This window comes from Drosophila mauritiana, chromosome 2R (assembly GCF_004382145.1).
Source record: "Drosophila mauritiana strain mau12 chromosome 2R, ASM438214v1, whole genome shotgun sequence".
Lineage (NCBI taxonomy): Eukaryota > Metazoa > Arthropoda > Insecta > Diptera > Drosophilidae > Drosophila > Drosophila mauritiana.
In genome coordinates, this window is record NC_046668.1 from 13,897,363 (window position 1) to 13,914,431 (window position 17,069).

Below are 17,069 nucleotides of genomic sequence, written 5' to 3' on the forward strand. Positions count from 1 at the left end.
ATATTTGTATTTATAGATATAAGTACATATTTCATATTCTCTTTTATTTTGTTTTGCTTTGTTGAAGTTGTTCAAATTTGCTGATTACGCGTGTGTTTTTTGTTTAATTTCTCTGGCGTGTTTGCATTAAAATACTTAAATTGGAGTAAAACAATTGTAAATTACTAGAATTATCTTTACGCTTTCCGCTGCTGACACCTATATTTTGCACTCTAGTCTATTCTGTTCTGTTCTGTTCTGCAGTTGCAACTACTAGTGTGGAGTGAACTAAACTGGCATATCCGTACTTACAAACCGAACGAACCGAACCAAATTCATCAACAATGGTGTTTTTTGCTTGGTGCGTCTGTTTGTGTACTATGATAAAGCAGGTCTAGCATATGGTTTAGTTTATTCATTAACTCGTGACTGAACTCTTGGATAGTTTATTTAACGGCTGATGGAGTCGAGCTATAATTGTGGTGTAATAACATTTATTCGTTGACCGTGCTAAAAGCTCTAAGAGTGCGCAAACTTACGAGTAAACTCTTTCCGAAGGCTGCCTTCCGATCCTATATCCCATATAGCTAATATGTGTGTGCCTAACATTCCGTTACGCTAGAGGCTAGATGCTAGATGCTATATGCAATGGCAAACTATTTCCTTTGCGGGGCTGATTGCATGATAACTGCACTAGATTGCACAAAAATATGATTAGTTCTTTAATAACGTCAAGGTACGATTCAATTTGTCGGCGTTCCAATCGCGATCTCTACGGTTACTTAATTTTTCATTGCATTGCACACTGTCTACAACTATGGATTTTCGATCTATTTTACAAATAAACTGACTGGGCTGCGGCTAACTTTCGTTTTCGATCGGGGACTCGACTACGTTACTCAATCAACCTCTAATTGAACCACTAGTTATTTTTTGCGCTAGTTAAATGCGTTAATTTGAGGGTGATTTTGCCGTTCATAATGCCACACTCACTATGTACATTCATGTGATTAAATTAATTCTGAATTGTAATGCTCAACCGATTTGAATTTGAATTGCGGCGTCTACAAAATGCACACACATACTCAAACAAATGTCCCTGGTTGGGATTAATACTCGGGATTCCCCCCAGGGAGCATTCAATATTTAAATTAGTTCTGTCTCAGTTAGGTTTATCATTGGTAAATATGCAATTTATATTTATATTCATGAATATCCATGTAAGTATATATATTATAGTTGTATCTTGACCTTGGATTTTAAATTTTGGACGTATTTTCAAGTATATTTTGGTAGTTGCTTTTCGCTTTTACGCAAGTAGAAAAACAGTTCGAAAATATATAATACCTAATATATATATAAGTGGTGTATATGTATGCTTGTATACACTGGATGAATGGTTGCAGATCTTCCAGTTGGGCTTGACCTTTGACACGTCCCCAACTGTTTTCTGTTGGATTTCAGTTTCAGTTTCGTTTTTTTGGGTTTTCTAAGTGTAAATCGCTCTTATTGTGTTTTAAATTGCAATTTATCTCAGACTCAGTTTTGGAGTGCTTTGGATGTTGGTTGGTTGGATGGATGGATGGATACGTTTACGGTTTTACGTACAAACGTTCTTTAGCCGGTGCCAGATTTGATCATTAACTTTCCCACGTTATTTCGGCACGTTCTCAATCATCTTTGTGTACGATTATTAAAGTATCTTAACATAAAATCGAATATTTAATGCAATTATTGCTTTTTTTCTTTCGTTTTTGGACTTTACACCAACTTCTGGCTCGGTGCTAAGTTAATGGTACTTAAAACGCCTCACAAACATAGTCACACAACCTTCAACATTGATAAATACAACTTAAAGATCCTAACACTTATATTGCACTTTCCGGACGGGGTAAGAAAGCAAAAGAAATCATAAGTAATAAGCTACGTATACGGTAAAATAAATTTTATTTATATATATATATGTATATATGCATATATAAAGGGAAATTATAAATACATCACATCAAAATAATACAATTTACACATTAACTGCGACGGTGCGAAGCGACTTAATCGGGGAGTAAGTTCCAAGACACGAAAATCTTAGGATGCTTCAATTGCTTAGACGCAGCTATATAGAATATGTTGCTTTCATTATTACTAACATCGTATTGTATTGGTAATTGTATATAAATGCGCTAAAAAGAAAATGAGCTCAGGAAAGGTCATATGGAGACGAAATTATTGCAAGATCTTAATTATAAATATATACAAATATATTGAATATAGTCAATAACAAGTAAAAATATAAGCTCATCGTTAAACAAGTCACATTGATATCAAAAACAATTTAACTAAACTAAAGGCAAAGAACCATTAGAAAATATATCATTCAAAAATCGAAACGCAAAAAACGACAATTAACTACACGAACACAAAACAATGGAATCAAAAGTGATTGTTTCATACATACATAATTCGAAGGGTCGCTAAATTTTACGCTCTCGCTCAACTGTTCAAAATATTGCATCTACGCAATTGCCTACCCGGCTTAGTTAAGATTAGTATCGATTCGTTTCATTTAGTTTAGTTTAGCTAGATTAATAATTAGTTCTGCTGTAGACACCGCCTTAAACTACTTAGAGAAGCGTGTGGATAAGTGTACGGCATTTCATTTGCGGCATGGGGTGAGAATAGTTAAGTAAGCTAGAATATGGTTGGCATGAGGAGTATGCTCCGCATTGTTCGTTGCTTGTCGAGTCGCTTCTTCTCCTTCGTCCACCTCGTTCTCGACATTGTCATCTTGGGTGGCGGCTTTAGAAGGCCGTCGAGCGTCGATTGGCATAGCACTTCTTGCCATGACTGTTCGCATCTGCAGCGCCGCTGGTTGCACGCAATCTGTGGCAGGTCGCCGGCTGGCTGCTGGCAGCGCTGGTGGCTACCGTCGATTGCCTGCAATTAGTCCAACGCTGCAGCTGATGCGAACACTTTGGGTACAATCATTTACGCGCCGAAAGGTTTAGCGAATCGCCGCGGCTCTTGGAGCGTGTCATCGAGCCAGTCATCGAGGTACTCATCTCTGTGGCGAATTAAATGCATTAGTTTATCATCGCTATCCATATCCAATGCCATTCCACTCACCTTTGCTGATGCTGTTGCTCTTCTCGGCGGCCTTGTAGGCTCGCATCGCCTTGCCACGCTTGTCCAACATCAGCTTGTCGGAGCGTACAAACATGCCGTGCTTGGGCTTGCACTGGAAATACTGAACGCCCTTCACGCTGCCGTCGTTTTTGCCCGTTGGTGTGTCCAATTCAACGCCAATCCAGGCACCGGGTTGGAATTCCGTGGTGCCCACAAAGCGAATGACACCGCTGGTGTTATAGGGTCGAATTAACACTGACTCTCCCACCACAATCCACTCGGGCAGAACCAATTCCACATCCTTGCTCTCCTCTGGAAAGCATTAGTTAAATTAAATTAAATAACGAGACGGGAACAATAAAAAAAAATAAATATTCACCATCAACTTCTGTGCTGCTAGTCATAATGCTAGAGTCCAAATATGCGGCCAGACCCTCCATTTTGGCCACGGATGCCCGATGATTGATGCGCGGTGCCTGGCTTGTGCTGTTGTTATTGTTATTTACGATGTTGCCATTGCTCGGGGGCTGCGTGTTGGACTTCTTTCGCCGCACCACCTTTCCAGCGGGCAACTCTTCCCGGACGATGCCATCGCCTTCGAGCAGATCCTCGGAACTGTGGCTTAACTCGTCGGAGGACCTGTTGCCGTTCTGATTGTCTGTGGCAAACTCCGTTTGTGATTCAGGTTGCGACATAGCTTCCTCCAGCTCCGTTTGACCTGAAAGTTGCTTCGGCTCGTTTACCAAGTCCTCGTTGTTGTTATTATTCTTTGGCAGTTGCGCGCATTCATCATCGTCGCTTTGTGCGCTTTCCCTGGACTCCAGCTGCTCCAACGGATGCGTGAATGCTTCCTGCAGTTTCTTAGCCTGCGGCTCCGGTTGCTCTTGTATTTTAGCTTTGGGCATGTCCTTGAGGAAGGGGTTAACTCGTGCCTGCCGGTTCGGTGGCGAATTCGAGTTGACTCGATCGAAATCTAAGTAATACATTTATAAATATCATATGGTAAGAATAGATATAGTAATAACCCACCTGGTGTCTCATCAATGCTCATGGAACGCATTGAAGCAATATCCTCGTTGCTCAGATTATTGCAGGAGACTGCCTGGGAACCGTAGCCACTGCTGGTGGATGAGCTCATGCTCAGCGTCGCCAGTCCGGTCAGGTGCTTCATGTTAGCGTTGGCACTGGACGTGTAGCTCAAGTAGCTCTGGTTCGAATGGCTGCTGACGTCCATGAATGAGTCCATGGTCTTGGAAGCCGTGAGGCGGGATCGCGTGGCCATGCTTTTGTTTTGCTGCCGCTCCTGTTCGTACTCGGCAGCATATTCCGAGTCGCTGTAGCTGTCCTCAGGCTCTTCGTCGAGAGATCTGTGTCCACCCAGTGGCTCCTCGTGCAACGTGGTCATGCGCATGCCCAGCAGCTTACTAGTAGCTGGCGAAGCTGTGGAGATATCAAAATGCTATGGTCAATGGATTCTTTGCAAATGAAACTCTAAGCTAATTGCTAGACAAACCACATACGTTTCGTTGGCGCAATTCTCAAAGTGTTCAAGTTCAAATTGAGATTCAAAAATGTTGGACGCGCTGCATTCCACATTTGGGGGCAGGGAAGACAATGATTATGAGTTATGTTAAGTTACAATGCAATTTACAGACTTTGATGAGTGATCAAACTAGCGAGGGATGCGACTAACTCGCAGCCCCAGCAACACACTATAGTAACATCAAAGGAAAATTAAACAAAGGTATAGATTCTAGGGATAATAATCTCTACAAATACGCGGCTCGTGCTAAGATCTCGTGCTGTGTGCTTTGCTGCTGTGTGATTTGTGCACCGGATTGCGTGGGTGGCTGGTATGGAGTGGATTGAATGTCCTGGAGATGAATGTACAACTCATGTCGCGATGACTTTTTTAGATGAGAGAGTTTTGGGTATGATTTAAAGACAGATTTACCAGCAAACAGAACTAACACAAAACTACGTATAAACACTTCTAAATTGGGCACAAACCAATTCCTTTCATCTGGGGTCATGGGTTTATGAAAGATACATGTCTGCAGATGAGTGGGTGTATAGATGAGCGGGTTGTGAGACAGACAAAATGAAACTCAACTAACAATCAATGCATAGCAATCAAGAATGAACCTTCGGATTTGATTGGGGCATAAGTTTGGCCTTTACCTGACAGCAGAGATATTGAGCCTGTTGGCCGTGGAATTTCATATAGATAACGTTATGTTGAAAACACAGAAAAGAGTTGGACAGTGTGAGAAACCATATAGTAAGTACGATAAGCTATGTGGGCTCGGTTCGGTATGGTTATGTTTTCATGGATGCATGTCAATTTATATGATAAGCAATGGAATGTGGAACAGTCGTGTGCATTAAGACGAAGAATCGCTCGAGTCCTCAGATCGAGTTAATGCGGTTACTCTTGCTAATTGCTTGGTTGCTGCAGGTGTTGCATCGAAGCAAAGCAAACAAATTGGGTTTTGAAAGTTTAACTAAGCAATGCGACAGTTCACAGAGTTGGATTCAATTGCCATTGAGGGAGTTGCTCTTGAGCACGAAGAAAGCATAAGTAAACAAACAGTTCGACAAGGATTTATCTTGTTGCCAATAGGATCATGTCAATTTATCTGTACTAAGTACAACTACAAGTAACAAATTGCGTAATGCACAAAGTAATCTACAAATTTTTTGGATTCTGTAAGAGAACCAAAAGTTGAAACAAAGATAAATCCCTTGCTCATGAGCTTGGCTTCAACTAGGTTGTGTATAAATTTTCCTGCGCATAAGCATATGCAAAATTACTTAGAAAAATATATAGTGTGTTTAATAACTCGGTTATATGGATTATAGTTTTAATATTGTTGCTCAAATATTAATGGTGAGTATATAGAAGAAAAATGTTGGGCTTTCGAACTCGCGTAGACCAACGAAATACATACCAATGCCAAAGGCTTTTCCGGGAGAATCATCGCTGCTTCCTTTGCCTCCAAAGCTGTGGCGACTTCGGATGACTCCGCCAGCTCCTGCTGGACTATGGCCTGCTGTTTGAAAATTATGTATTAAATATAATCAATATTAATAATACAAAACAAAGCTCACCTGGAGTAAACTTGTTGCCCAAAGCGCTGTTATTGAGATCGGCAAAGGACTCGGATCGTCCCACATTCAGCAGCGACTCCATCGATGCATCGAAGCGCATAATCTGCGTAAGTTTATTTATGAGTTGCTTGCATCATAAATGTGATATGCGTACATTTTTTTAAGGAACAAATGTTATTCAACAGGATGAAACAAAAATGATTGAATTAAAAAAAAACAAAAACAAATAAAAACAGACATACAATTTCCAAACGTTACAAAAAATGGCTAACTGAAGGGCGCACACAAAAACGGTTTATAAGATAGTTAGTAGTAGAATAGTCAAGAGGGAACTTAAGAAAACTCCAACTACTAAAGCTGTTTGTACAGTGCTCGGCACAGGATACAAGGAAACACAGTACGGAATACAGAAAACAGAAAGGAGGATACTAGTTACTTACACTCCCGGTATTGGTGGTGTCTTTGACCGCCTATGTGCGCAGTGAGAAGCGTTTTGGGGCAACACACACACGTACACAGCATAAACATAAAGACATGATAATACCAATACACACACACACACATAGAGGGAAATTCAAAATTGCAGGAAGTGCGCGCCGAATTTCGGATTTGGTTAATTTTGTCGTTTTTATCGGTGGTTAAACACAAAATTTTGGGGGTTAGTTTGGTGTAAGCGCATAGAAAAAGTGTGAAAAGAGAAAGAATTTGCGTTTAGTCAGACGTTTTTGGTTAATTTTGCTCGAGTGTGTTAGGTGAGTAAGTGGAAGCACATAATTCAGCAGCAGCGGCGGCAGCGACGAATAGTGGAAGCGGCGCAGCAGCAGCAGCAGCTCGATGGAATGAGCAGTATGGGTTTTCCAAGTAGCATTCGTCCTTACCTGTGAGAAGTTCGGCACGCTGACGGTCTTGCGCATGCTGAGCGGCTGTCCATGAGCCGTTTCCAGCTCCTTGACCGCCACATTCTGCCGCAGTCGATCCAGAGTCAGTATGCTCTCCACCGCCGAAACACCGCGCGTATATTTCTCTACGGGATAGGAATGTTAATATGATTCTAAGCACCTTTATAGTAGCATTCTCACCTATGTAGGTTTCGCCGTCACTTGCGGAGCAATCATCTCCGCTGGCAGCCAACTGCGCAAGGGACTCGCGGTCCTCCAACTCCTCGGAGGCCTTTGGAATGTTAGAGACCACCTCATAGGTGACGCCGCTCTGCCAGATGGCGTTCTCTCCCCGCACAAGTCGGAATTTCTTCAGGCGGTCGGTTAGCGTCTGTCCCTTCTTGATGTTTATGCTTAGTCGCTTGCGGAGCACGAGATCCATAGGTGCTGGATGCGAGAGGCGTACCGTGGTGCGGAGAATAAGATAGACCCGCTCATTGGCCTCTGTGACACGGTTCAGGGCCTGACTGTCGTGCATCGAAGAGTCCCAGCTGGCCACACAGCACACATCCTTATCTAGGTGCTGCAGAATTTGCAGCGTGTAGAACTTATGTCCATGCTCCTTGGACAGAATGGAATTGATGCCGGCGATGGAGAGCTCGTCGTTGGTGTTTTGTGCCGACAGATCGTCACCGTTCAGGTTGAGGAAGAGGACGGGCACATGTGGCTCCATTCCGGACGGTGGCTCCCATGAGGCAGGTGCTCCCGGAATGCCCGAGCCAGGAGCTGGCACCAACACAGCGTTGCGCTCCTCCGTCAACGAGACCCACTGATGAACCAAGCTTAGCTCCCTCTCGCGCTCCTGTTCGTTCTTCTCTTCCTTCTTTATAAGCATCTGGATTTGTTGGTCAAGGTATTGACGCCTTCGCCCCAGTGCTTCGCTCCACTTCTCGCGCAGCACGGTAAGATCTTCCTCCTGGTAAGAATCCAGTGGACGCTGCAGCCGAGATCGCACTGTCACACTGCCAATGGCAACGTTCACAATTGACTGGCAGATAATGGGCAAGGTGCCAGAGTTCTGCACTGGCTTCACCCGTACATTCACCCGTCGCTGCTGACCCTGACGTAACTGGTAAATGCCACCGGTCAAGACCTCGTTGCGATTGGTAACCTCCACTGGCGAATACTCGCCGTTGTCATTAAGCTCGTGAATCTCCACCCAAAGCTCGATCTTCCGCGAGAGTTCCGCCCAGCGATCGACCAGGGAACGGGCCTTGGCTTGCTGCTGTTCCACTTCCCAGCCCTTTGTCTTCGAGAAGCCGGCACTGCGATGGCCCCACACCTCGATGGACAGAGCTCCTTCTATGCAGTGCTCCAAAAACTCTTCGTTTATGGTAACCGTGAAGTCCTGGGTGTGTTCAAACTTAAACACCATGTTCTGGTCGTGCGCCGTTGATTCAGCATTGATAACCGGAACAACCATCTCTTGGTGACCCCAAAAAGTGTACTGGCAAAAGACAAAGTTGGAGAGCGACAATGGCAGTCCACTGGCGCACTTGATCGTCACACGGCAGGTAATCTGATTGGATGTGGGATCCACAGGGTCATCGTACTCATCCCGTGAATCGCCAGAGGATTCTGAGACTGACTCGCACATGCGGTCCTGTGGCATCTGGCCGGCAATCCGTTCGATCTCGACCTGAAGCCGTCCCGCTACCTCGCCTTGCTGGCTAATGATAGGCGTGTGGTAGTCCAGCTTGACGTCATGAAACAGAACCTCCAGGAATATATTCGCCACGCCAATGAGATTGTGGTTCTCTTGCGACTCGTAAAATGGATCCTGTGGCTTGGCATTATCCTCGTCCTGTGGAAATCCGAATTTAGTTAACATTGACTGGGAGATCCAAAACAATACTAGCTACATCATAGTTTAAACGTGTGTGGTGTTCATGTTTTGGGGTGGTGGGGGTGTGGTGTCTTAATTACCTTGTCATCAAACTCGTCTTCTGAGAATGGCTCTATAAGGGGCTGTAGTCAGGGGTTAATTGAATGCGTGTGTGAATCGATACAATTATAAATGGTTAGTACACATCACAATGGCAACAGGTTGATGAAAAATAATCGATTCGATGTCAACATACCAGTCCGTTCAGAACGCGCTCCTTGTGCTCCTGGTACATCTCGCGCATGTCTATCAGCTTGTTTTCCAGCTTCTCCATCGTCCAGATCTGGCTACCGGAGTTTGTGCGCTTCACCAGAATGGCGGGTTCGCTAACAAATGCGCCACGCCTTCTGTTAGGGCTCAGATTGGCTGGCGGGATCTGCAGAGTGACTGAAAACTTGGTCTTCTTCTCCATCTCCTCAGCCAGAAAGTTGGCCTCCTGGACCAGGGAATTCGCACGCATAATATCCGTTTTCAGCTGACCCAAACTGCGACGAAACATCTCATCTCGTTCCTAAGAGTTTGAAAATATATTGCAAGTAAAATAACAAGAGCTAAGTGATCACAGCTTACCTGGGCCCACTTTTCCACTCGCATCTGCGAAGTAGGAGTATTTGGGGTAATCTTTCCCATGCGCAGTGGATCGTAAGGAGCATAAGGTGCGTATGGTGTACTAGGCGACAGAATATTGCGTAGCTGCTGGAACTGACGCTCGTACTCCTGCCGTTGTTTTTCAAGCGCCACCTGCTTATCTTCCTCGTGCTGACGTTCCAGCCGAGCAATGGCCGTCTGGATAGGGTCGTTGCTCAGTTCGTTCTGCATAATCTCATCGCGTGCGAAATTGTAATCAATCAGTTGCGCCGGCGTCTGGGGCTCCGAGGCGCACATACTAGTGTTATTGCTCTTCGGCGAGTTGACACGGAAAAAGTGGTGGTTGCCCCACAGGATACGGTCGCCGTTCTGGAGTGGCGTCTTTTCGACAGCAGCAGATCCGTTCACAAAGCAGCGCGCTCCCTGCACTGGCTCCATGTACAGTCCACTATCCTCGATTGTGATCACACAGTGCTCGGGCTGGATTCCGAGACCGGAAAGTTGTATATCCGGCTGTTGGCCACTGATACTGCGTCCACCAATCAGTGTGCGATCCTAAGAGTAGAAAGTATTAATATATTTGAATCTATGAGTTTTTTATTAGGTCTTACTTTCAGATAGTAAACCAGCAGCTCGTTAAGGGACGGATCGGCATTTAAATTGACCAAGTAGTACTTGTTCTTCTCTACCTTGATGCCACTGGCCTGTACACTAATGCCCATTTTCTCTAGAGCCTGCTGCCGTTCGTTCTGAATGCGTTCTGTCTTAACCAGCTTCTCCTCCCAAGTCTGCGAAATCTGTTTCATCAGGTTCTCGCTCTCAGCAAGCTTATCCTGGACATCGCCCACTGGTGAACCAGTGGCGTGTTTCAGCATACTTCTAAGGGTCTCCACCTCGTGCCGAAGCTCACGAATGATGCGGGCATTGGGATCTTCGTTGACAACAGCATGGTTGACAATGCGCTTGGCTCGATCTGCATAACGCAGTGTGGAAAGCGTCTCCTCGTAGTTATCTGCCGACGGCGAGATTGTCGCTACCATAACAGTCCTGGAGTTGCCACCCAAATTGTCTTTCAGCAGCCAGGTAAGCACGGAATCGCGGTATGGAACGAATTTGTCGTTACCGCTCTTCTTGCCATTGGATTGATCGGCCAACTTGGAGATGACCAGGCCTAGTGTGGTCAGAGATCTGAAACAATCACAAGATTAAATTAGAACATTCAACAGGTTAGTTTGCTCCTTGTTATTGATTTGAGTTCAATTTAATGTCTAATGACCTACATAGTCGGTAGAAACCAATAATTATATACTAAAAATTACTCACTTGTTGATGTTGGAGCCTTCCTTGAGACGATCGCCAACAGCTCCCGTTTTCACAGCCCGCTCGGAGCCAGCCAAATCCACCAGGGACATGCGGGACACTTTCTCGCCGCTCACTCCCGTCGCCTGATCCGTGAGTATCTGAGTGAGGACCACTGAGAAGACGGCGTGGGAGCGCGACGACTCGGCGTTCATATTGGTGGCGGCCACAGTTCGTGACTTGTTGCCTTCGGTCATGAGGTTGTCGATGTCCTGATAGGATGTCACAGCCAGCTGCGACAGTCCGTCCACATACGGCCCCATTACATTATGCTCGCGTACCTTAAGCGACTGTTTGTTCGGCTTGGGATCGAGCAGATCGTGGACCTTCTCGTTATAGATCTCCATGTAGGACACCTCCACCTTGTACATAAGCTCGGGTGTCGATTTGTTTGCTATGGCCGAGAAGAGTTGGTCACACAGACGTGGAATGATGCCCTTGCTCTCCTGGGTGCCCATCATCGTGTAGGACTTGCCAGAACCTGAAAATTTGAATAAAAGATTAATGAAGTACGCACAGATGGTGAGTCACACATGATGGATCTTACCTGTCTGGCCGTAAGCGAATATGCACGCATTATAGCCCTGGAATGCATTATCCAGAATTCCACGTCCCACGCAATCGAACACTGTCTCCTGGGACGCAAAGTTCTCGTCCTCGGGGTTCAATGAGTAAAAGCAGTGATCGAATGCGAATGTCTTTGGTTGTTTTCTGTATTAAAACGAAGGTTGAAAGGCATTAAGCAAGCCGTTTGGCATTAAAAAGGCATTACAGTGTGGCTATAAGACGCTGTTTAATTAAATTGATTATGAAACATACAGCGAATTAAATAATGCTGTAAAACGCACATCAAAATATTGAGTTTTAAGCCACTTACCTCTCTATTTTTTCCAGTGGTGGCGGATTCTGCAGTATCGTCTGCTGTTTTTCCATTTCCACGATACATTTCGTATCTAGTTCGATTTCTGTAAGTAAACGAAATTACTTTTAGACCTCTGTTCCGGAATATATTTATATGTTATGTGTGAAATTGAGATAATTTCGCCTTTATTCCGCGCTTGGGGTGATAACGAGTTCAAAGTGGCAAAAACAATTTAATTTTATACACTTGCTATACCCTGCACACATAACACACAGTAGCCTGTGTGTTGGGTTTTTCGTACATGAGTGCGAAAATGGATTCGTAGAGAGCGAGGGGCGATAAATGTGCATGTTGGGTATAAAATGCCAATGCCACTATAATCTCAATGGAGGGAACCTTTCAAATAAATTGTAAACAAACGAAAAAAGGCTGAAAACTAAGTTGCCCAACCTGTCCATGTAATAAATATTTTAGCAGCAATAAAACAATGGGCGATTAGATAGTTCTCAAAACGAATTTGGATGCCCTTGATTTTATCAATCAACGATTTAAAGTAGGCGATATATATTTCCTAACTTCTTTTGCCTATTTTCATAAATTTAATAATACTATCATGTTTTTATCAACGGTGCGCACTCCTTAAATGCAGCATTTAATACGAGCAAGCGAGGTGACCTTATCGGGTTGATTATTCCATTCATCCTGGCTGGCTGGCTGGTAAAAAGAGTGCCAGCTAATAAATCGTGGAAATATTTCAGTTCCGATGCCTCCTCGTGTCCTTCGCATACTTCATTCATTGCGAACAAAACGGAACGGATCCAAATGGCAGAGAACGGCGAAATGGCAAAGGCATACTATATATCCATATCTATATCTATACAGCACACAAAACATGACGAGCAGGGGAAAAACAGCGACGTCAAAGCCAAACCCAGACGGACAGACACATTTGGGCCCACACACAAGCACAAGTCGGGATGGAAAGGTTGGGCTAAAAGTATAGGTATATACATATATATATATGTATGTACAGCCGTATCCTGGTGTGTTGCCTGGCCTTTGGAACTTCCGTTCCGGTTTATGTTACACAGCCGAGAACGTGACATGACATGGAAATGAAAGCCGCAAAGGACTTAGGAGCAACGAGCTGACCCTACCGGCTGGTGGCTACGGGCTTCATGTCTTGGCCAAAGTCTCGAATGTGACGAAGGCGTGCCATAAATTATTTGATGGTCTCATTTGTAGTTCTGGTCAGTTGATTTGATGGCGAGTTCGTATAACCTCAAACGGTTTTCACTTCGCTATTGTCCAGCGCTGAAATTAACATACATACACTCCGCATACACTGGCATAGTGAAAACAGGTTAAGCTTTTTGGTAAGAAGTAAAGAGCTGTGACTTCATTTCGAGCTTGTTTCGCCGCCTGACTTTTCAGCTGCCTTTGCCGTGTCTTTGCGTTTGAAATTGCCTTTTCTGTTTTCATTTTTCGCTCTGCTGGCCAGCTCAACGCGGAGAGGTCACCAGTTACGGACATGGCCCTAATACACTGTTGACTAATGCCAGTCATTGCAAATGTGTAACACTCTGGGTATCGCAAAATACAAGCCTTTATCAGCCAGTGATAACGATTCTGCACTGCTTATCGCAGACTTTCTGGTGACTACGACTACTACTCTCTTCAGTCACCAAAACGGCAACGGATCAAGTTGCTCCACAAACACGCCAAAAACATGACAACGTACAACATCGATACACGGTCAAACTTCTAAAAATACACGCGGTTACTAAGTCAATGCGTACGCCTAACTTGGCCGGAAAATATTACAAGTGACACATTATGATGGATAACCAGAAGTAGTTGCTTGTTTACCAATAAACAAGTATATACAAGTGTTTCGGATACAATTAATTAGTTTCACAAGTAGCTGGCACTAGCGTGGTACATAATTTGACAAAATTACAAAGTTATTTGTAGTAGAATGGGCATCTGTAATCGCTTAATTCATTCCTTTAATATCCCATAGCTACTAAGACATGTTTGTGTTTAATTTGTAAGCACTTGAACACTGAATGCAAATGCACAATTATTGCAATATGCTCCCCATCGACTACCTCTAAAACAAGAATGCAATTGCAATCATCCTAATTACATCCATTAGCTTCGCTATAAATAAAGATCTAATAGGTTAGAGTCCATCTAATCGAGTTATGACAAACAAAGTATGAAAAAGCTACAAAATAACAACAGAAATGTGTTTTATAAAATCATGTAAATATAAACAAACAGTCATCGGCGTAGGTTTGTTATTCAATCAATTAGGATCGTGACCCATATAAATGGAATACTTTCTAAGCCTGCAGTTTGTTTATATGTGTATGAAATCCAACTTTACTTTAGGCCAATTTATAAATAGAGGGTGCACCAAAATGCAATAAATGTAACTGATTCAATGCCTTATGTAAATATAAATAAATGTGCAATAAAAGTTTGCCATTCAATCAATACAGCAGGGGATCCAAGCGGACCTTGCCCCACGCACAGGCACATAAATACAAGCATACACACTTATATGCGTTTACATAGGTATCTTTGGCATATGGCTGGGTCGTAGAGCCCCTTTTCCGCTGCCATCCTTCGTTTCCGCCTCCGCCGCGAGTGTGAGTCATGGATGAGCCAAATGAATGATCAGTGTTGACATTGGAAACGCTGACGGCGCTGTTGCTTGTTTTTTATTTTTTGTTATTTTGCACTTGCAACACACTTGGTTGATACCAGTGGGAAACGCGAAATTAGCTGGAAACGCAAATCGTTTGTCAGACGAGCAGACCAGGGACCTTGCCAATCCATCCCATCCCATTACCATCCCGTAGGTAGTCGCTGCAGTTCTTAAGCCCGGCGAAAAATCCGCTGGCGCAGCAGTGGAAAAACGAAACCGTATTTCAAAGGAAGCGAGGAAGCCCATGTAAATTTCGTTAGCCTAAAAAAACAGTCGCTTGCCTGGTTGTTTGCATTATTGATTGCAGGCAACTGCAGTGCTTGTTGGCCATTGTTGGGAAACAATGTGGAAAAGTGGGGGAAATGGAAAGTGCGGGCCACTCGAGGCAACTCCTTATGAACTACATTATGAACTCCTACACAATAAATGGAGTGCCTGGCATCTGATGTTATAAATGTATAGAAATTGCTTAAGCACACTCACGCCCAACCGTAAAACTACTTTATTATACAAAAAAAGTTGAAGTTTTAAAATAACAATAAATAAATATGAGCAACAAAACGAAATTTAAGGGCGAATTTTTGAGCTATAAATCTGTATTTTTTAAGATTTAGTCCAAAAGTATTTTCTCTAATTTACGATAATGTAACATTTTTGTATAATGAATAATCTAGAAATTATGTTTATCTATTGCTCATTATTGTGCTCATATCGATTGTGAAACATTTATTTTTTGAAACTCCTTAAGTTGGCGAATTTTTCTCCGAGGTCAGGGGATTATGTGGGGCATGTAAATCGGCACTTACCTCGGCGATTGAAGGGTCGCACCCTTACGGCGACTTTGATCTTATCACTAGCCATCGCGGATGTGGATGCAGCGGGTGTTGTTTTTGAATCTCTATTTAGATGGAGCAGGATGGAGATGCGGGTGGGCGGGGCTCCCTAAGCGGGGGCTGCAGCAGGGGGCGTGGCTAGCTCCTTCTCCTCGGGCTGCGTTGCTTTTGACTTTTATGACCGTTAGTTGTTAGCAGTAGTTGTCGTCCTCGCGGGAGTTGTGAGCACGCAATCTGGAAGGCAGGTGGAAGTCGTAAGCTGACTCACTAGTAAGTGGCTTTTGTGGAGCGCCAAAAAAAATAAATTATATATATTGTGTGAGTTCAATTAGCGCCACGCACACACGCGCACAAATGTCTAACAGTAAATGGGTGGTGCGGGGGGTGGTTTTCCATTTCATTCTCGCCGTTTGTCATTCACTTTGTTTTGCTTTTGCTTTTTTGCTTTGTTGTTACTACACACACACACACTCGCATGCAAACGGATACGTTTTATTGTCATGTGCTGGCATTCCGTTATTTACGCGAGACACACTCAAATATTTGTTGGAAATTAGCTAATTAAGAATGTGATTCTAGTGTCCTGTCCGATTTTTCAGGGCTGTCCAAATAAATGCGAATATGTACATACAGACTTGGTATTCTTTTCGCACTTTCACACACAACTACACCCCCACACACACACAGATCAGCAGGTATGCACTCTGCACAGGTAGCTCTTTTTAACCCTCAAAAGCCCCGCGGAATGCAAAAACTTCACGAGCTCCACGAAAAGTTGGCGAAAAGCAACGCCAGGCTCCACCGCCCGCGCAAAAAAGTCTCGAACGTAGTGTGCGACTTCTTTGAAGAATCGATTTTTATGGCTCTTTTTCCTTCGGGGGGAGCAACACAAATGGGGGCCTATTTTGGCTGCACACTCGCGCGGTTTTCATTTGGAGTATGCTTATCGTTTGACCGCACCTTTAGCTCCTTCGTTTTCGCACTTGGTTTCACTTCAATTTTGATTTTCTGTATTGCGTTTTCATTTTTCGCGTTTTCGTTTTTCTCAGCAATTTTTACTAGTGGTGCAGAATCATCGATTGCTCTTGCGACTATCGATGAGTGTGACCGTGTGCTGGGTGCCTAAGAAATAACACTGTTTTCTTTTCTAAAAATACCAAAAACGATGTGCTTAATTCTAGTTTGGGTGAGTGAACTCGCTAAGTTCTAGAATTGAATTTTAGTGTGACCATTCATAATAAGATGAAATTGCTTTTAAATAAAATATCGTTATTTTCAAATTTAAATTTGGATATATTTAAAAATTGCATGCTTTCATATTTTTATATTAAAACGATATTAAAATCCTTTTTAAAAAATAAAATTGTACAATTACTTTAGAAGTATTTTCAAAATAAAGAATTATATAATATCTAATTCATTTTTTATTGAAATATAATAAGAGCTTCGTTAATAGTTAACTAACATATAAATTTGTTAGTTCCTAGATATTATTATACTTTATTTTATTCATTCAGATTTTATTTCTTGTTTCACTTATGGTTAAAATCAACCCTTAAATTATCTTATATTCATTTAATGTGGTAATATATCGGCTTCTTCCGTTCTATATTCCTGTAATTTATTTTGACCCTGTTGGAAAATAACCGTTCCCTGGTGGAATCATTCCATTTGC

The 17,069-nt window shown here is 43.2% G+C and overlaps 1 protein-coding gene across 6 annotated transcripts; it reads right to left on the reverse strand.

The window, feature by feature from the left end:
• Positions 1 to 26: 26 nt before the first annotated feature.
• On the reverse strand, positions 27 to 16,494 carry LOC117137848 (kinesin-like protein KIF13A). Of its 6 annotated transcripts, none has more exons than XM_033299551.1 (18): positions 16,355 to 16,492; positions 15,368 to 15,628; positions 11,861 to 11,948; positions 11,531 to 11,694; positions 10,948 to 11,464; positions 10,236 to 10,812; positions 9,607 to 10,179; positions 9,233 to 9,547; positions 9,078 to 9,119; positions 7,293 to 8,955; positions 7,092 to 7,237; positions 6,214 to 6,340; positions 6,054 to 6,152; positions 4,623 to 4,685; positions 4,132 to 4,542; positions 3,482 to 4,075; positions 3,103 to 3,414; positions 27 to 3,040 (listed from the first exon to the last, which is right to left on the reverse strand). In XM_033299551.1, the coding sequence occupies exons 2-18, from the start codon at positions 15,420 to 15,422 to the stop codon at positions 2,961 to 2,963; spliced, it is 5,826 nt and encodes a 1,941-aa protein (XP_033155442.1). In that variant the 5' UTR covers positions 15,423 to 15,628; positions 16,355 to 16,492; the 3' UTR covers positions 27 to 2,960. The 6 variants fall into 6 exon arrangements, with proteins under 6 accessions (XP_033155442.1, XP_033155441.1, XP_033155443.1 ...); XM_033299550.1 differs by having other exon boundaries at positions 6,054 to 6,155; positions 16,355 to 16,491; XM_033299552.1 differs by lacking the exon at positions 4,623 to 4,685 and having other exon boundaries at positions 6,054 to 6,155; positions 16,355 to 16,491.
• Between the last annotated feature and the right edge of the window lie 575 nt (positions 16,495 to 17,069).